Source organism: Pectinophora gossypiella, chromosome 6 (assembly GCF_024362695.1).
Source record: "Pectinophora gossypiella chromosome 6, ilPecGoss1.1, whole genome shotgun sequence".
Classification (NCBI taxonomy): domain Eukaryota; kingdom Metazoa; phylum Arthropoda; class Insecta; order Lepidoptera; family Gelechiidae; genus Pectinophora; species Pectinophora gossypiella.
This window is the reverse complement of record NC_065409.1, coordinates 9,654,332-9,674,660: the sequence shown is the minus strand read 5'-3', so window position 1 is coordinate 9,674,660 and position 20,329 is coordinate 9,654,332. Positions and strand designations below refer to the sequence as shown.

The 20,329-nt window shown below is 39.9% G+C and overlaps 2 protein-coding genes across 6 annotated transcripts in view; one reads left to right on the top strand and one right to left on the bottom strand.

The window, feature by feature from the left end:
• LOC126367703 (protein sidekick) overlaps nt 1–18,384 on the top strand; it is a 33,749-nt gene extending 15,365 nt beyond the window's left edge. Inside the window, exons 5-29 of one of the 2 annotated variants that reach the window (XM_050011366.1) lie at nt 29–732; nt 2,226–2,345; nt 2,982–3,137; nt 3,245–3,371; nt 3,455–3,750; nt 3,826–4,011; nt 4,604–5,016; nt 5,093–5,315; nt 5,725–5,921; nt 7,686–7,895; nt 8,390–8,644; nt 9,803–10,031; nt 10,216–10,536; nt 10,831–11,011; nt 11,324–11,539; nt 11,801–11,997; nt 12,238–12,434; nt 12,831–13,070; nt 13,653–13,790; nt 14,477–14,684; nt 14,928–15,206; nt 15,289–15,309; nt 15,521–15,841; nt 15,914–16,221; nt 16,740–18,384. In XM_050011366.1, the coding sequence (XP_049867323.1) occupies nt 29–732; nt 2,226–2,345; nt 2,982–3,137; nt 3,245–3,371; nt 3,455–3,750; nt 3,826–4,011; nt 4,604–5,016; nt 5,093–5,315; nt 5,725–5,921; nt 7,686–7,895; nt 8,390–8,644; nt 9,803–10,031; nt 10,216–10,536; nt 10,831–11,011; nt 11,324–11,539; nt 11,801–11,997; nt 12,238–12,434; nt 12,831–13,070; nt 13,653–13,790; nt 14,477–14,684; nt 14,928–15,206; nt 15,289–15,309; nt 15,521–15,841; nt 15,914–16,221; nt 16,740–16,982 (5,986 nt within the window). In that variant the 3' untranslated portion in view covers nt 16,983–18,384. The remainder of the gene's footprint in view (nt 1–28; nt 733–2,225; nt 2,346–2,981; nt 3,138–3,244; nt 3,372–3,454; nt 3,751–3,825; nt 4,012–4,603; nt 5,017–5,092; nt 5,316–5,724; nt 5,922–7,685; nt 7,896–8,389; nt 8,645–9,802; nt 10,032–10,215; nt 10,537–10,830; nt 11,012–11,323; nt 11,540–11,800; nt 11,998–12,237; nt 12,435–12,830; nt 13,071–13,652; nt 13,791–14,476; nt 14,685–14,927; nt 15,207–15,288; nt 15,310–15,520; nt 15,842–15,913; nt 16,222–16,739) is intronic. The other variant, XM_050011367.1, reaches the window with a different exon arrangement.
• A 108-nt stretch (nt 18,385–18,492) lies between these two features.
• Nucleotides 18,493–20,290, bottom strand: LOC126367704 (uncharacterized). 4 transcript variants are annotated; one of them, XM_050011368.1, is made up of 5 exons: nt 20,144–20,290; nt 19,911–20,053; nt 19,414–19,563; nt 18,946–19,165; nt 18,493–18,876 (listed from the first exon to the last, which is right to left on the bottom strand). In XM_050011368.1, the coding sequence occupies exons 2-5, from the start codon at nt 20,049–20,051 to the stop codon at nt 18,530–18,532; spliced, it is 858 nt and encodes a 285-aa protein (XP_049867325.1). In that variant the 5' UTR covers nt 20,052–20,053; nt 20,144–20,290; the 3' UTR covers nt 18,493–18,529. The 4 variants fall into 4 exon arrangements, with proteins under 4 accessions (XP_049867325.1, XP_049867326.1, XP_049867328.1 ...); XM_050011369.1 differs by having other exon boundaries at nt 19,911–20,067; nt 20,144–20,276; XM_050011371.1 differs by lacking the exon at nt 19,911–20,053 and having other exon boundaries at nt 20,144–20,272.
• Between the last annotated feature and the right edge of the window lie 39 nt (nt 20,291–20,329).

Genomic DNA, 20,329 nt, shown 5'->3' with positions numbered 1-20,329 from the left:
CCACGTAAAAATTACTTTAATATTCCAGAGTAAGAGCCATTAACAGCCAACTAGGTAAAGTTGAAAACAGTCCATACATCAAACTAAACGTTTACGGCGACGACGACAAAGAAATCCCACCGGAAATCATAATAAAGCCGCAAGACACAAAAATAATAAAAGGTCAAGAATATACGAACTTGTATTGTGTGGCTAATGCGAGGCCACTACACGAATTGGAAACATTGTGGTTCAAAGATGGGATAATGATTGAGCTGGCTGGAATCAATTACGATTTGACAGATCAGTGGAATAGAACATTGAGCCTTATATCGGCTAATTTGACTCACACGGGCCAATACACGTGCCAAGCGAGATTGAAGACTGGAGGGTTCGCGACGGTGACCGCGTCGGCTTCTGTTACTGTGTTTGAAAAGCCAATATATCTCTCTAATTTGAAGTCTGAAACGTTCGGAGAATTCGGTAGCAGTGTAGTTTTAGAGTGCAATGTCCAAGGCATACCATTGCCTGGGATAACCTGGTATAAAGATGCGAGGAAGATAGCTAGTGTGGGCGCCGATGCCGGTGAACCTGATAGCATAGACGTCGACGACGGAGCCGGCCGGTACAGGGTCGAGGTGGACCGCTCGCTGCTCATCAAAGACCTAAAAATGGAAGACATGGGCATATACCAATGCATCGCAACCAACGAAGCAGGAGAGTCGTCTATTTACACATGGTTACGAATTAAAAGTAAGTAATCTTTTACCCGTTACTTGTTCATACATGGATTTGGCTAATACACATTATAAGAAACCATTTTAGAGTCTAAGTAGATTAATATGACTAAACGCTTGTAACTATGTCGTACAGCCAAACCCACTAGGCGCATACCACGCAGTCACATGAAGTTAACGAGAATGCGGACGGCAGATAAAAAAGCAAAAACTTTCAAATTCGATACAGGCAGTAAGGAAAATACATCGTTGTCAATTGCACAGTTTTTCTTTCAATAGCAGATTATTATGTTTTTACAGCACCGTGTGATTGCAAACATCGCTTTTCCATTGTTTTCCTTGGTTATGGTGCTCACTTAGTACCGATGAAGGAAGTTTATTTTATTTGTAGTTTCTACTTATTTGCATTTATAGAAACACAGTTTCTATTTTCGTTAGTACATTTTTGTAGCACATTAACATTTTAGCATGATCAACTTAACATTCTACTAACACGATAGAGGCAATATTACACTGCTCAATAGTCGCGGAAAGTATGTGTCTCTTCCTTTTGTCGATTAAAAATGTATTGTATTTGTATTGTCACAGGAAATTAATCATTTACAACGGAAGATCAAAATTATTCAGGTGTACTATAAAATAAGTTCCCCTATAAAACACTCGAATTTAGCACCCAGCTCGTCAAATATTCATCGGTGTGGTCCAAGCTGGTGTAAGTCTAGTCACTTGCGGCATCTTGCGGCCGAGTCTTGGGAACCGGAATGAGTGACATAAATAAAACCAAAACGCTCTTTCCGGTTCTACGAAGTTCCTTCTTAAAGCTTTTCTCCGACTCACGATTAAAGAGATTACATTACGTTGAGCTGTGTACTCTAGTACTTTTAAAAGTTTGTTTTCTTTACAGAAATGATATTGTTTCAAAAATAAAATTAATTACAATATATTTTATATCATACAGAACATGCATGTTAATATATTTTTAATTACACTCTAATTAAGCGACTAATGGGAACTATGATGTGAGGACTGTTGATCGAGATTAAATTGTTTAAATGACACAATTAGCCTTTCACATTATATTGACCCTCGATGAATGCTCCGTTTGGTCGCTTTTGTTATACAAGTACCTATAAAGTAGGTCACTAGTTTTTGTGTGATACTAATTCGCCTTTTTAAGAGGACAAAATTAGAACTATTTAGTCTGGTTTGCAGTCGAGAAAAAATGATAAGTTGGTTAAGTGACTTAGTCCGTCGTGAATTATGTATTATCGACAATCACGCAATTTATAAAGCCAAGTCAAAATCTTTAGATTGGCAGCATTGCTCAATGACGTAATTCATTGTGTGGTTGTGGATATGATTTGCGACGACCTTCGAATTAAAAAGCTGCGTCATATAAAACCACGAATGTGATGCCATGTTGTGGCGATTATTATAATGGTGTAGCTATAGCCGTTGCAGTTTGTGTGGCTAGAGTAGCGTGTGTACTAACGGTAGCGTGGCTTGTAGCGTCTCCGCCGGTAATGCAGACCCCGCCGGCCAACCTGACCGTGCTAGACGGCAAGGACGCCACCATCGCCTGCCGCGCCGTCGGAGCCCCCACCCCTAACGTCACCTGGTACTTCAACGGTTAGTATTACCTCACAACCCTTGTACAGTAAGCTCTATTCATTATACTCCCCTCGCAATTTACGGGCTTACTCACTCCACAACTTAACGCATTCATTATTGAGTGATCATGATATCTGATAATGGTTTTAAAACACCTACCTACAGGTTTATACTCTGAATATAATCCACGAAGTCGTTCGAGTTAATTGCATTAAATTGTGATTTATTGTTTCGTTATCTTACTCAATTCCACTAATAGATTCGTTGTATTAAACTTAACTATAATGGATCTTCCCGATCGTTTAGTAAGTGGTTGTATCACTAAACGTCTATGAACGTGTATAAATTGCTCTCAGCTCTAGGTGGAACGAAAATTTATTATCATTGCCGTTTGCAGGTTTACAGATAAAAACAAAATGTAACTTTAATTTATCCTTTCTAAGCCCTGATACGTCTGTGACACACAAAACAGGATTTATAAAGTTTGAAAGCAAGATAAGTCTCAAATACAGCGATTCTTTGCTAATCTAAAATGTATAAGTACCTACGTACTAATTAGTTCAACAAGTCCTCGTATGTTTGGTGTACATGAAATATAAATTCTAATTACTTTTACGACGTGACGTTCCATACTCAGCCGGCGCAATATTACAGATTCCCTCATAATAAATTTGTCGGCGAGGTTGCAAGCTTTGGATGAAGGAGACCTCTTAATCACCGGCACTACTACTGCGGATAGCGGGAAATATACCTGTGTCCGCGCCAACGACGCGGGCAACGTTACGGGGGAGGCGTTCCTTACTGTACTCGGTATGATATTTAATCTGTTTATGAACTAACGTCTAAACACACTCATACATTCCCACGTGGTTCCAAAACTAAGGACAATTACCTACATGCTTCGTTTACTTTTCCAGTGAGAACACAAATTATTGCTCCACCAGTGGATACGCGCGTATTACTGGGTCACACGGCCACGTTACAGTGTAAAGTTTCCAATGACCCGAACGTCAAATACAACATCGATTGGTTCCACAATAAACAGTACGTTTGTTTTTCTTTGATTTCTCACGTGCTTATAAACAAGTAGAATAAGTATGTGTGTTATTTGTGTTTTGTGTTTGTAGGCCTATGACAGCTGGTTCTCGAGTATGGGTGACTGCTGAAGGGGCGTTGCAAGTGCAAGCTGTGCGAGCGAGTGACGCGGGCGAGTACACGTGTGTAGTGACGTCACCCGGCGGGAATCACACAAGGAGCGCTGTGCTCTCTGTCATCGAACTACCCTTCGCACCGACCAATGTGCGCGCAGAGAGGTTGGATGCGACCCCGCAGCGCGCTGTTAACGTGTCCTGGACACCCGGCTTTGACGGAAACTCGCCTATTCAGAAGTTCATCGTCCAAAGAAGAGTTGTGCCTGAATTTGGTCTGTGTATAACATTATAAAGATTTCTCTTTCTAATTATCGCCTTTATACTAACTAGTATTGCTGTCATTGTAGGCCCAATACCAGACCCGCTTCTGAACTGGGTCACGGAGCCAATGAATGTATCGGCGAACCAGCGCTGGGTGTTGCTAACCAGTTTGAAGGCAGCGACTTCTTATCAGTTCCGGGTGTCAGCGGTGAACACAGTCGGGGAAGGCCCGGCTTCGGATCCCACAGACGTACTTACTTTGCCGCAAGAAGGTATTCATTGCAATTGATAGTATGGAATCTTATATCAACTGAACACTGTAAGACCTGTACACAAAGCAGTTCATAACGTAATTTAATGAATAAAAAAAATCGTTCACAATCCATGTGCACCACTACATGATCATTGGTTTTGCACTGTACAAAATTTGACTGTACGTAGTGATCAATTCTCGCAAATTTGCAATTTATAAAGAAGCTTTTTGCAATAATCAGCATACAATTCACATCAATAAAGTGTGTTCTCTTTGTGATCAAGCAGCCAGTGATTTAATATGCTGCCAAGGTACGCAAAATACTTGGTAATTAGATGGTATTCTTCTTCTTTTGTCGTGTGATCGTGATGTGTTTAAATATTATGTTCTTTAATTTATTACAGCGTCTCTTTTTACTTTGGCTGTCTTGATTTCATCGTTAACTTCCATGTGTGCATGCATTGTTAATGTTAATTACTCTTTCACTAAATATAGAATATGATCTGTGTTCTAGAATTTTTTTTAATGTCGTTGCAGTGGCATGTCTTAGCCTTTTCATAATGTAATGTTCCTAATACAAATTCCTAATTGTTCCTAATCTATATTTCTAGCTCCGTCGGGCCCTCCGGTAGGGTTTATGGCCTCGGCTCGTTCCTCCTCCGAAATAATTACCCAATGGCAACCGCCTCTTGAGGAACACAGAAATGGCCATATTCTCGGATACGTCATCAGATATCGGCTGAAGGGCTACGACAATAGCCCGTGGACGTATCAGAACATCACCAATGAAGCTCAAAGAAACTATCTCATTCAAGATTTAATCACCTGGAAGGATTACAACGTCCAAATCGCTTCGTACAACGATAAAGGCGTAGGGGTGTTTTCGGATAGTTATACGATAAAAACAAAGGAAGGTGTCCCTGAAGCAGCGCCCGACAGTGTCCGATGTGAACCACACAACTCCACCTCCATCACGGTGTGGTGGACGCCGCCGAACCCGCAGAAAATAAACGGAATCAATCAGGTAATTAGTGTTATTTGCATAAATCACCCAGTTATTAGTATCGTATGCATAATTTAACGCGCAATTTCCATTATAGGGTTATAAAATTCAAGCGTGGCGTTGGGATGAAAATGAAGGCGAAAATGTCGAGCAGAAATTAGTTAGTGTGCCGCCCAACCTGCTGGATCCACTTACTGAACAATCGTCTATTATTAGTGGCCTGGAAAAGTTCACGGAGTATAACATATCCGTTTTATGCTTCACGGAACCCGGTGACGGTCCGCGCAGCGACTTCGTACTGGTCCGAACTAAAGAAGATAGTAAGTTCTAACACTATATACTCGAGCTTACTTTGTCTACAGAGCTACGAAGCAGTAACCAAGCTCATAAAACGACTATTATCTCTCACTGAATACAACTTCAACAGGTAGTAATACTCAGGATACAATTTCACTTTCGGCAGTTCTGGAACACGTTTTCAACTAACGCAACCGCAACATCTGTTAATCTCAAACCTTCAGAGCAGCTAGTTTTTAAATATATATTTCCGGTGCATAACGTATCCCGCTACCAGGAAAAGCTTTTACATTTGTATTTAAAATTCAATTGACTCTACAATTCACAGATATATCTTTGAATAAACGCTACAGAGCTCGATGTTCGACACGCCACGTTCATTTGCAGCCACTACGCCTACCACTTACAATAATAGCATTTTCCCCCATACAGTTCCAGACGAAATATCGAACCTACAGTTTGACGACATATCTGACCGTGCGGTTAGAGTATCTTGGTCTCCGCCTAAGAAGTCTAACGGAGTGCTAATCAGTTACAAGTTGACTTATCAAATCAAAGACAGCGAGGATTCAGTAAAGGAAGAAGTATTGCCGCCGAACGTTACGAGCATCAAAGTCGAACATTTACAGGTTTGTTTGTCTATTTTTTACATATTTTTTTTTTCTTTAAAAGGTATCGCGTTTGACCGCAAGTCTTACCTGACAATGAAAGCTCACGTATTAGGTACACTTACATGGTAAACGCCCCAACCTTTTCAACCACAGAAAAAAACTGGCTCAAACGCATCTTTACAAAAAAAACTTTTTTTTGTTGACTATAAAAAAAAAATATTTAAGAACCTTTTTACATTTGTTCTATCACACTACTAAGTTTTCGTCACTTAGCTATAATACCCAAAGTGAGCTTGTTTGCGCTAAGCTCCTTAACACGTTCGTATTCGTTAAGAATGAAATATCACCATAATATTAGGTATAACTAATAATTAAGATTTTGTCGGTTATTTATATGAGTTGTTGGATAGCTGCATTATGCATCCAAATTGGATACAACAGTGCAACTTGGGGATTCTACTTGCTAACTACTGAATACGATGTTATGTTAAAAGATATACAGTGAAACCTGGTTAAGTGAGACATCAAGGGACCTGCAATGTCGTTTCACTTATAGAGGTATTCCACTTACCCAGTGTCTCAGATATACAGGTATAAATAAATATCTGTCTCATTTACAGAGGGTTTATGTCCCATTAATAGAGGTGAGAATACAGGTTATTTCAGTTATACAGGTGCGATCATTAAATAAAATAACGTGTTATGTATTTTCCAAATAAACATCTGTATGATAGTAAAGCGAAACTAAAAATGAAGGTAATTAAAGCTCAAAATTTGTACTTACGTACTTGGAATTACGTGTGGAATTTGTGGGTAGAATAAGAATGAGTAAACAAACAATGTTATCTCAGTTACAGAGGTTTATGCATATAAAATTTACTCGCTGTCTCTGTTATAGAGGTAACTATGATGATAAATCGAAAGAACGAATCCCAGATATAGAGGCTTACCTCGTCCCACTAACAGAGGTAATTCAGTGCCAAAGTGTTGGGACCTCAGCATGAGTTCCAGTTATGGAGGTTTCTCACTTATCCAGGTCCCACTTAACCAAGTTTCACTGTACTAACCCATGAGCCGTGGTAGCCCAATTGGTAGAACGCTAGCCTCTCACTTTGAGGTCGCAGGTTGAATCCAGCAGGCCTAAAGTAATGATTACACAATTTGAATTTTACTAATGCTTATACATTCGAATTCATGTTTGGATCATAAATGATTATTACGTGCTCAGCAGTGAAGGAAAACATCGTGAGGAAACCCACATTCCCGAGAAATCCATTTTCGGAGGTATGTGATCTAATTAATCTGTATTGGGCTGGTTTTCCCTTCGCGGGTTGGAAGGTCAGACAGGCAGTCGCTTCTGTAAAAACAGGACCTGTCAAATCTTCAGGTTAGGTAAGCGGACCCTGTAAAAACGGGATTATACTAGGGGTGATGTTAAAAGATATCCTAATAATAACTGATCTGAACCTCTCCGATACTCTTTAGTGGTGATACGTATACTGATTTCTTATAAGAGAAGTTCCTTGGAGTACTTTCAAAGGGGTTTTAGGCGTGAAATGGTAACGGACAGACAAGACAGACGACCTTCGCATTTATAACATCAGTACCTTTGTATACCATAAAATCAAATATTTCACATACAGGAAAAAACTCATATACAGAAACAAAGGGAAATACAGAGAACAATAGGTAGCCTTATCGCTAAGTAGCAATCTCTTTCAGGCGACCTTTGTGTATAGGCGATTTTTAATGTTATATAAACGTAAATACTGTTGAATACAGGCAAGTACCCACTACATATTCTGGCTTTGCGCTATGACGACGGTGGGCGAGGGCCCGGCGAGGTCCGCTACCATCCAGTCGGGGGTAGAACCAGTTCTCCCGGACGCCCCTAGGAACCTCGCATTGTCCAACATAGACGCCTTCTCCGTGCTACTGCAGTTCACGCCAGGCTTCGATGGCAACTCTTCCATATCGCTGTGGACTGTACAGGTAAAGCAAAGTTATAAGATTCAGGAAATATGTGTAATAAGAACTTCATGAAGACAAAAGTTTCAGACAACTTCGGAAGAAATATTACAATGAGCTTTTTGTACTTTGTTGCAAGCTATTTATGCTTGGAAGAAACTAAATATTGCCGACTGTATTTCTTATGTATCCACAAGCTTTGAAATCTGTAATGATAAATTCCCCTTTCATAATCAGGCATTCGTCGTTAGCCCTAAAATAGATATAATAATATTATATACAGGGTGTTAGTGACATCGTAACGAAAACTTTGAGGGATGATTCAGGCCATGATTCTAAGTTGATACCAAGTAGAATTTTGCGTAGCAAAAAATTTGAACAGCAAATAATTAAAAAAATCAAAAATTTTCCTGTCGAAAAATTCACTTGATATCTAAAACCTCACTCAGAATCATGGTCTGAATCATCCGCCTCAGCATTTGTTACGATGTCACTAACATCCTGTATACACCACTCAGGCTCAAACCGCGCGGAACTCATCATGGGTGACAATCTACGAAGTGAGCGCTCCGGACGCTCAATCCATCCATGTGACTGGGCTGGTTCCCTTCACGACGTACCGGCTGCGGTTGGTAGCCACCAACGTGGTAGGGTCGTCGACGCCATCCGAGCCGTGCAAAGAGTTCCAGACCATTCAAGCGCCGCCGCAGCACCCGCCGAGGAACGTCACCGTCAGAGCTGTCAGTGCTACCAACTTGCGTGTGCGGTGGATTGTAAGTATATCTGGGGGATGGAAAGGCCACATCGACAATCCATCTAAAAAAGTAGGCAACAAATGTGAAATGGCAATATTGCTTTTGCATCAATGCTATGTATTGCTTCAATGCAACCTTTTTAATTCCGTCTTTCTCTACATTGTATGAAAGGAAGTCTCCTTGTACGAGGGTCTGTTGTCCGCTAACTACTTCTATCTATCTCTCGTAACGCACGGCCCACTTACCCACATCAACGATTCCAGTTTTTGAACGTAGTGATTTGATTGATATCTATCAATTTCAATCGAAATTTACACAAATATCTATTTGTGTAAATTTCTTGAAACGTGTCGATGACTTTTAAGGGGAACCCCGTGGTTTTCCTGAAAAGTCGGAATTTCAGAGACGGGGCGGGTCGATTCTAGTATAAATAATTAACTCTACCAACATAGTAACTTAAAACCTGACCAGACTTAGCTACTTGTTAGTAAAACAAATACCAACAAACCAAAACAAGTTTTAAAAGATGTCTTCTTGAGGGTTAAAAGTAATACTGGTTAAGCTAAAATTAAAAATTTACTACACCATAAACGAGTGATACCGCAAAACTAGCATTTGATCTTTATATCTGTATTTTCGTAACATATTTTTTACGGCTAATATTACAAATGTTAGTAAGATTAGATTATATTATTACGGTGTCGTACTTTGGTGTCGTATTAATATTTCAGAAGCCCTTAAAATGTCACTGGCTGTTCAATTAAGCTTGAAGCGCGTCCTTAAAATTAAACAAGGCGTGTTACGTACACTTGCGAGGTATCACTTCGAGATAAACACGGTAGAGAAACATTCTGAAACAAGATTATTTTCAAAACACGCTTCGAACAGCTGGCAAGCCATTAGAAGTGCATTGTGATTAGAAAAACAATTTGAAATCAGTCTATAATTGACGGTAATATCGGTGAACATACATAAAAAAAAATATTATACATACAGACGAATTGAGAACCTCCTCCTTTTTGAAGTCGGTTAAAAAAGAAAAATAATGTAGGGAAGTAGTTCAAAATGTAATCTATGAAACATTCGATTTTACTTAATTATATCTGTAAAATTATTGAACCCATTTTGTATACTTGTCTGTCATACAACATGGATTTACAATCACTTTTCTTACAGCCTCTACAACAGAGCGAATGGTACGGCAATCCCAAAGGGTACAACATAACGTATGCGAGGAGTGGCACCAACGAGACCCAGTTCAGCATTATCGACGACCACACTGCCAATTCGCACGTCCTATCCAATTTGGAAGAGTGGTCTCTCTACGAGATACGAATGACGGCTATAAACGAAGTCGGCACTTCTGCAGAGAGTCCTACTGCTACCGAACGGACTAGAGAAGCTGGTAAGTTATTTAAAAAAGTTGGTTAGTACCACATTAGTGTTTATTAGTAATTAGATAGCACGGAATTGTAGTCCAACGCCTTTAAATAGACATTAAATGATAATTGTTTATCTGTAGGAAATAATTTGCAACAACTAAATCATTTAGTAAATAGTTCTTTTTATCAACTTATTTTGACTTGTAGTACCATCACGCGGACCAGCGAAGGTATCGGCGAACGCGACATCCTCCACAACAGTAGTGGTCTCTTGGGGTGACATTCCAGTGCAAGACCAGAACGGTCTAATCGAGGGGTACAAAGTGTGCTACGCAGCCGTAGCCCCGCCGCCGCGGCCCGAACACAAGAAGGTGGAATGCCAAGCCATACCTTCCAACCAGACGCACACCATCACACTGACTGAGTTGAGGAAATACGTGGTCTATCAGATACAAGTTCTCGGTTACACTAGACTAGGAGACGGTACGCTGAGCGACCCTCCCATCTCGGTTAGAACGTTTGAAGACAGTAAGTATCTATTTGGATTTACAAATTATGGTAATCAATAAGCTTGCATAGAAATAAATACATATAACTTCTTGTGGGAAGCATTTTTTCGTGTAGTCTGTCCCCTCCGGTTGATTAAGGGGAGGCCTGTGCCCAGCAGTGGGACGTATATAGGCTGTTGTGTATATATGTTATGCTGATATATGTATATTCAAATAAATTTATATTTTTGTTATTTATACAAAATTTAATTATTTAAAATAATACTATTTATTATTTTCGGAAATAATGATACAAATGAATGTACTTTCCCAGCACCCGGCCCACCGTCCAACGTATCGTTCCCGGACGTAACGTTCACGACAGCGCGGATAATATGGGACGTCCCGGAAGATCCCAACGGCGAGATATTGGCATACAAAGTTACATATCACCTCAACAGTTCCAGTCAACACATGTTTTCTAGAGAATTCGAACCTATTGATAGGACTTTCAGGTATTTATATTTATCACTCATTGAAATTAGGTACTTACTAAAGAGCCTGTTCCAAGAGTTCCAAAAACAATGGTAATTTTACTGCTTGTTCTCACAGCAGTCCCTTACTGAACTCACTCGAAACACCAATATGAATCTCAATTATTGCATGCATTCAAAACAACCTGATGTCATTACGAAGAGCTATGTAGTCGTTACATGAACCTCCTTCCTTCCTCCTCCTCGTCCTTTAGGTTGCTCAATAATACCCACACCCCACAAGCCGAAGCCAAGAAAAGGGACCGTAGTGTGAACGCTAAACATGTCTCGCAGGGCCACAGAGCTGGCGTCGGAGCGCTACTACCTGTTCTCGGTGACGGCGCAGACGCGGCTGGGCTGGGGCGCCACGGCGCGCGCGCTGGTGCTGAGCACCGTCAACCGCGCCGCGCCCGCGCCGCCCGCGCGCCCGCTCGTGCAGCGCTCGCTGCTGCAGCCGCACCACATCACCTTCTCCTGGACGCCTGGCGACGACGGCTACGCGCCGCTCAGGTATGCCACGTGGGATTACCACGTTTACCAGTTGCTGGTAAACGTTAATCATTTCTTTACCTTACAATATACTAAGAACACATACGTAAAATAATCAAATTTTCTAACATTACTTTTTTGTTCAATAATGTACATCAGTGGTCCATGAATACATTAAAACATTAATCAACTATAAACGTTAGCTATTAAAAAGTACATTATACCTAAGTCAGTCTAGTGCGTTTTCTTTTGCAGCGAAAATAATTAATTTGTTCCTTTCAGGTACTACACAGTACAGCAAAAGGAGGATGGCGGTACGTGGCAGACTATACCGGAGCGCGTGGACCCGTTCGCGACATCTTACACCGTGGAGAACCTCAAGCCGTATACCGCTTACCAGTTCCGCATCCGAGCCACCAACGACATCGGGCCGAGTCGATACAGCAACGCCACTGAGACTGTCCGCACTTTGCCTGCAGGTTCGTCATGATTAGTTCAACTACCCTCAAAAAACAAGCATTCAGTTTTCATAAAACAGACAGACAACATAACAAATACTTTATTGCACAAACAGGAAAAAACAAAATACAACTTAATTATCTCAATCACTATTGACGTGAGCAGAGTCAGAGATAACTTAGCTACATTGGTATTGATTGAACTCTTTTCAAGATAATTGAATAGGTATCCTAAATCTTAAGCATAATGTTTTTTAACAGCGCCAAGTAAAGCCGTGGAAGGACTCCACGTGGTACCTATAACGCCGAGCAGCGTCCGCGTTCAATGGACTCCTCTTGGAGACCAATACTGGAGTGGAGACACCCGCACTGGAGGCTACAGAGTCTTCTACCAGCCGCTCGCTGACTTCCCCACGCCGCTACAGCAGAATATGAAGCAGGAAGTGCCGGGCATAAAGGTATGGAGATCTCATCTACATATTACAGAAAACACAATGTTTATTTCAAGTATATATATAAAACAACTCTTTCTACCAATAAGATTAATTTATTCTACATAAAATATTATTATCGTACCACAAACGCAGCGTAAATAACTAAACGAATACCTATACCTAACTTTTCAATATGAAAGCCTGATTCTAATATATATATATATATTGATATGAACTAATACAAAGACACATAAAACCCTACACGCTTATTTCTTGTTGAGGCAAGCAGAGGCCACGGGAAACAAACGTATATATGGAATCGTCACATAATAATAATCCAATAAAAAAAAACCACTTACCTTCTCTCGTATAAACTTAACCCCATACAACACACTAGTACAACAGAGCATTTACTTCCAGAGCGAAGAAGTAGTGCTAACAGATTTAGCACTGGACCGCAACTACGAGATCGGCGTGTGCGCAGTGAACTCGCAGGGCGCGGGCCCGAGCGGCACGCCGGCCGTGGTGTGGGTGGGCGAGGCCGTGCCCACGGCGCCGCCGCGGGACGTGGCCGCTGAGCCGCTGTCGCCCACCGAGGTCACGCTCAAGTGGAAGCCGCCGCTACTCGCGCAGCAAAACGGAGATTTGCTCGGATACAAGGTACAGTTTATATCAATGCCAGTGCTCTAAGCGCTCATGCACAACCCCGTCCTTTTATACATTGTTTTATGTTTACGCGGTTATTATCATAATTAAAACACATAATAACGGGTTCTTACCGCGTTTAAATGGGGATATGAGAATTACTGTGCAAGACTGCAACATATTTTTGACATTAATTAAAAAACATCTGTACGTGTTTGCAGATGTTTTTTTAAACTCAGAACAAGTCATTGGAACGCAGTAAATTAGGAACTGCTTTGTTTTTTTTTTAACTTATTAATATTATTAATAAGGAATTAATTTGCACTAAATGAAGTTTATCTTGCTGTCACAATCCGGATGTCCCGGGTTCGAATCCCAGTGGGGACATATCACAAAAATCACTTACTGATGTAAGTAATTAGTCGTTACATGAGCCATGTCAGGGGCCTTTGGTGGCTCGATAATAACCCTGACATCAGAGTTGATGAGGTTGGTAATTCACCTCACAAACCCACACGATAGAAGAAGATCTTGCTGTATCTTCAAGGAATATTATGTTCCAGAATACATTTTGTAATACTGAATGTTGTATTTCAGATATTCTACCTGATGACGGAGTCCCCTGAAGAGCCTGAGCCGGGGCGCCGCAACGAGGAAGAGATAGAGGTCGTCCCCGCCACAGCTACGTCGCATTCGCTCGTGTTTCTGGACAAGTTCACGCAGTACCGCATCCAGGTAAGGACTTCCACTTTCTTGACTGTGGTCGTTGGATAAAGTTTTGTCACTTTCTAATAAAAGTTATCTAATAATAACTAATAATTAAAAATTCAGACGTTATCAAATTCAAAAATATCTTTATTCAGTAGGTAACATAGTTACACGAACTTAGTTATAACGAACGTCTCACCCACCTAAAACTACTGCAGCTTCTCACAACCTGTATAGCCGGGGAAAAGAAGCTGCAAGAAAAACCTCGGCACAGGGCCCTAAACGTTCTTTAAAAAAATAAAAATAAACATAAAATATTGGTATACAATTGAGTAATTTAGCTGCCTAATATAAGTTCTCAGACAGTTAATCCCATGCATTCATATCTTCTAAATAATCACTAACTTTATAATAACCTTTTTTGTAAAGTTTTTGTTTAACTACTGTCTTAAAACAGTTGAAAGGCAATATCCTATTCTAAGTTATATACGCCCTGTGTGTTTACATTTAGACCAAGTGGCAGTACTTAAATCAATAAGTAATGTAAATTTCCTATGGCGTTAGTTCGGGCCAATCTCAATAGATTGGACCAAGATCTAACTAGGATTTGACAATTCAAATCACTGCTCATGTAAAAAGAGTGGATGACCTTTTCAATCCAGCCTGTAAGTAGAGCTAAACTCACAATTGATCTGCAAATATTAAATCCCCAGATGTTAGCATTCAACCCGGCTGGCGACGGGCCGCGGTCGAGCCCGATCCTGGTCCGCACGCACCAGGGCCTGCCGTCTGCGCCGCGCAATATCACCTTCACTGACATCACCATGAACAGCCTCGTCGTCGAGTGGGAGGCGCCGCACCGGCGCAACGGCCTCATACAGTCCTACCTCGTCACCTACGAGACCATAGAGCAAGATGAACGTTAGTTCTTATATAATCTCAAATTGGCTGACAGCGGGCACCGGAGCGGTGGGTACCCGTACTACGCCGTCCCTCGCCCCGCTGTCGTCATGTTTATATACTGTATGTCCTTATAGCTATACATTTATTTTCATATAATTACAAATTTTAATATAAGTGTTAAATGCGATCATAAAAATCTTTGTAGTTCTTCGATAAAGTATTCGAGTTTCCGACACGGTGTTCATGAAGACATTTGAACAGGTTTCAGCAAGCAAGTGAAGCAGAAGGTGACGGAGCGGCACCTAGCCGTGGGCGGGCTGGAGGAGGAGGTGGAGTACCGGTTCACGGTGCGCGGCGTGACGCTGGCGCCGGGCGGCGCGGCGGCGGCGCGCGTGCGCACGGGCCCGCAGGCCGGCTCGCCCAGCGCGCCGCGCGACCTGCGGCTCACGCCCGCGCCCGCCGCGCTGCAGCTGCGCTGGACCAACGCGCCCTCCGGCAAGGGGCCGCTGCTCGGGTACTACATCGAAGCACGGAAAAAAGGTACAAACGAATTCATTTGGCGTCGCCCCTAGTGATACTTTATTTCTACTGTTTTGCATTAATATTTCATTTTTCAATGCAGCCAAGGAAACATGGCAAGCCTGTAAGTTTTTGTAGTTGTAAATTAATTTTATTATATTAATAAAATAGTATAGTTTAATTAGTTTATTCTTAGCACGTAGTCGAAGTAGGGAGTGCGTTGTAGCTACGCGTAGACTGCGAACATTGAATAGAAAGTAAATTTTGTATATTTTCAATCGATATTATGTATTTACTATTTCGTTACGTGCTTCACCTTTATTTTGTCATTTTAGATGACTCAAGATGGGAGACGGTAACGCGAACCAGCAACGGAATGCTCGAAGAGTTCACGATATCGTACCAGAGCCTGTTGCCTTCCACCACGTACTCACTCCGAGTGATAGCGTACAACAAGTACGGCATCAGCAACCCGACATACAGCGACAATACGATCGTCACGCCTTCCAAGCTGTACCTAGAGTACGGATTTTTGCAGTACCAGCCCTTCTACCGCCGCACCTGGTTCATGGTGGCACTGGCCGCCGCCTCTATCATCATCATCATAATGGTCATCGCGATACTCTGCGTCAAGAGCAAGAGTTATAAATATAAAAGTAAGTAAAGAACGTGTTCCTGATAAATGAAATACGAAACTCGGATAAATAACACTATATTTGTTTCTGCAGAAGAAGCACAGAAGACTCTCGAAGAGTCGCTAGCGGGAGAGACGGACGAACGCGGGTCGCTGGCCATGGACCTGTACCGCTCGCGGCAGAACTCTGTGGCTAGCGCAGGCGCCCTGGGCGGCGGCGGCGGCGCGGCCACGCTGCGGCGCGGCAAGGCGGCGCCGGCACTCGGCAAGTCCCCGCCGCGGCCCTCGCCCGCCTCCGTCGCCTACCACAGCGACGAAGAGAGCCTGCGCGCCTACGACGAGAACCCCGACGACTCCTCCCTCACCGAGAAACCCTCCGAGATGAGCTCCTCCGACTCACAGGTGATCACGATCAAAATCAGCGTCGTCTAACTCTACCCGAGCTCCATGTTACTAAATTCCGACCTTATTTTTTTCCCTCATCACCTCCGATCGGATTCCGTGACGGTAAATATCATTGAATGGGAACTCGCTACCGCTAAAATTTATTGTTTTCGTCACGCTTTCATCCCTTGAGCACTAAGTGTAGTAGGTTCGAATTTCTTAAATCTTCCTATATACTTGGCTCTTCACATTATTACATCTATTTTGTAAATACAAACCATCACTATCTATAGTGCTACGTTGGTTCCTTTTCATAAATACAATCTTCAGCCTTTACATACCTTGTTTTAAATCATAATAGCATTAAAATAAACATAAATTTGTATAATATAGAGCATAAACCATTCGATCAATGATTTATATGCTTGGTAAAGTTTAAATAGTACAAGTAAAATAAATACGTATTTTTAATTATAAATATTAATGTAACACATGTTGAAAATAGTTTATAACAAGTTATTTGAATATAATTTCAGAATTCCGAGAGTGAAAATGAGAGTGTGCGGTCAGAGCCGCATTCGTTTGTGAATCACTACGCCAACGTGAATGACACGCTGCGGCAGTCGTGGAAGCGGCAGCGGCCCGTGCGTAATTACTCCAGCTACACGGACTCGGAGCCCGAGGGCAGCGCCGTCGTCAGCCTCAACGGCGGGCAGATCGTCATGAACAACATGGCGCGCTCGCGAGCGCCCCTCCCAGGGTTCTCATCGTTTGTATGACAAGCTCCCACGCAAGCCGTGCACATGTAACTTACACTGCCCATTCCTATTATATGTGCTAATTATAGTCTCTGATATTGTTCTCAGAGGTATGAACCTACGCGGTAGGAAACATAACCAGCACATATTCTAATGTAAATACATATCAAGCTTTACGATAGGTAGTTGAAATTAGTGATTCTAGATAAATCGTAATTAATCTAGTTAATCAATTCGAAATGAAATTGTTATTCTACAGCACAGATCATAAGTGTCTCACACTCGTAAATCTGTGCCTATGACCAATGTTATTTAAGATAATTTGCCGTTGTTGCGAAGTATGAGATCTCGTTATGTATGAATAAAATTTCAAATAAATATAGGTAATCATGTATTTAGATGAACGTATTGTATCTTCGAAATAATAACTAGTATCAGGAAAAAATACAAACTATAATGTACCTTAACCGGAAAGCAAGCCGAACTTACGATAATTCTGATAAATATTATAATATAATTATGTTGTTCTAAGGCTTTAGCTTCATTGCCATATAATGTATTGAAAGTTATTTATAAACCTTACATACAGCATTGTTATGATATATGAATTAAGTACTATATTTATAATAAGCATGTAGTTGTTAATTGACCGTAGACGAAATAACGTGAATTCATTACTTCCTGGATAGCACTTTTATACTATTACAGAAAAATAAAACTCATTTAAATTTGATCCAATGACAAAACAATAAATTAGTATCAATGTAAGTACTTAAATTGTTTTACCAGTTTTGTACATAATAACAGTTATAATTTTCATAACAGTATTGTTTTAGCTATTTTAGTCATTTATTACAATAAGTGAACAAGACTTAAATTTGCTATTGCATAATTTAACATTTTATATTTTATGAATATAACTTGCAATTGACTGATAGTTTTAGATTATAACTCCTGTTTATTGATGTAAATAGTAGTATTAGTTACATAAGAAAAGGCATGCATTTAATTTGAACAAGCTTAAATTTGGCACAACTATTTCAAAAAACTGTGATTTATTGTAACTTTCAATAACTCTTAATAGATATTAAAGTATACCTACTTATCCTTTATATTAAGTAGTAATAGATATTCTTGTAGAGAATATAGTATGGAACACCGAATAAATATTAAAGCAATAAAGTAAATATAAGATGCACTTTCCATAATAATGAAGTTCAGTTTATATTTTGGATTTCACTTTTTTGTATACCTAAGGTTCTACTACGAATTTTTTACACTCGAAAATCAGTAGAATTTTTTATTAATCAGGTGCCATTGACTTTTTGTCTAAAACTTTGTCATGAAGGTCACTCAAATTGAAATACAATTGTTATAATCTTATATTTAGACAAATATTTTAATTAATACATCCTTTAATTGACTTGAATTTCTTTTTTATGTGATAAACCTTTTCCATTATCCACTTTACTTAATAATCTTTGCATGTAGGTAATGTCAGTGTGTTAATTTAGGCAGTAATTAAATACAATTTGGGAGTAAATTACCATATATTTAATAATAAAGCATTATGACAACTTTTTTTCACACTTCTCAAACCAGTTTTTGGGAACATATTTACTGCTGTTTTGCCATTGTTTAACTACATTGTAAGCAGCTACATCCACAATAGAAAATCCATTTTCGTTAATCCATTCCTTTTGCTGGGAAAATAGCTTTTTTATAATAGCTTCTCTCTTTTTCTCAGGTGCTTTTTCCAGTTGATGACATAGGTCTAAGAGACTATCAACATAGTAGTCATCACCATTGTATGGCAGAACATTTGGATACACATAAGCCAGGTATCGCAGGATGTTGACATTGCCCACAATGGGGACAGACAACGATGATAGTTTTAATTCTGCATCGGCTGAACCTGAAACAATATATAATTATAAACAAACTTAAAAATAATAGGAAATAAATTACCTTTAAAATTACTCACCACTTTTAAATATCAGCCTCACATTAACTTTTCCCCCTTGGTTACTGTTCTTCAGTTTCTTGGCAAAAGCATTAATTTTAGGTAGCTTCTCCTTGGGTACAGAAGAATGGATGTGCCATGTAATATTAACTGTCAGCGAAGATTCTTTCAAAAACAAATTGATAAACCAAGGTAAGTTATCTGGATTGAGTGCTACTACTATTTCATCAGGTGTTGATATCTGAAACAAACATTTCTTATTACTTTTATAATACTTTACCACACAATGATAAACATTTTATACCACTATAAAAACTAATAGAGAACCACAAAACATGTATATAGAATTAAATAAAAAAGATAATATGCTCTACCGCTGCTGTTTATATGGAAGCATACTCTTCCATCAGAGGAGAATATTGGTGTTAGTTACATATATTATTTTATCAAAACAACATAATATGATGTGAATACTATGTATATACTCACAGCTTGTTTCACTTCCTTAGCTTTACTGACTTGTGGAGTACTGTCACTACAATATGAACTGATTGTTTTTATTCTATCATATAAAGCATCAAGTTTCTTCAGGAGCTGGTCTTGTCTTTGTTCCAGTTCTGCCATCTTCTTATTTGGGCCCTAAAATGTTATTGTAATTAATTTTATTATTTACTCAATTCAATATACTAAAATGATGAGCTTAAAATATCAAAATCTTTATTTATACTATTCATTAAGCAAGCAATTATCAAGCATAGACACCCTCTCTACTAAAGTATTTATATAGTGATTTTGTATATCACTCTGTCTAGGCACATCCAGTCATCCATCACCAAGGTTAGTAACACAAAGAAATCTAATATTCAGTTAGTAAAATTTAGAACTGCCATCACTGAGCAAACATGTTAAAACTTAAAGAACATTTGTTTGATCATATCAGATGGTAGTCCTATGTGATATAATATTATAATTATAATGAAATAAACCTTAAGAAATTTGATAACCTGGTTGCTTATATTGATATCATCTGCATTCAGTATTTCGTTTAGATTTTTTATATAGTACATGCACTTCGGTAAAGTAATTTCATCATCGAAGGCGATGATGTTCTTCATACGGTACATCATGTCTGCAAATGTTAAACTAATCAATTAACTATGCACTACACTCTTACCCCGTGTTGAATAAAAATTAAATAGTAAAGCCGAAATTACTCAACTCGTTCGTTTTACACCACAGACCAAACCCTGGCTGGAGGGTAATTTTAAGGACGATTTCTTTGATGGTAATTTTACACGTTTCCTTCGTTTTCCTTCTATGAAAGTGTCAGTCAGCGAGCCAGTGTCAAATGTCAATTTTTTTTTTCCCCGAAGGGTAAGGCAAAGGGAACTATGCCCATACAGCC

Excerpts from the sequence above, each read along its gene's own strand:
- LOC126367704 (XM_050011368.1), bottom strand. The coding sequence starts at position 20,051 with ATGATGTACCGTATGAAGAACATCATCGCCTTCGATGATGAAATTACT. Across the intron at positions 19,166-19,413 it reads CTAAGGAAGTGAAACAAGCT|ATATCAACACCTGATGAAAT; the intron begins GTGAGTATATAC and ends TGTTTGTTTCAG. Across the intron at positions 18,877-18,945 it reads GAGGCTGATATTTAAAAGTG|GTTCAGCCGATGCAGAATTA; the intron begins GTGAGTAATTTT and ends ATATTGTTTCAG.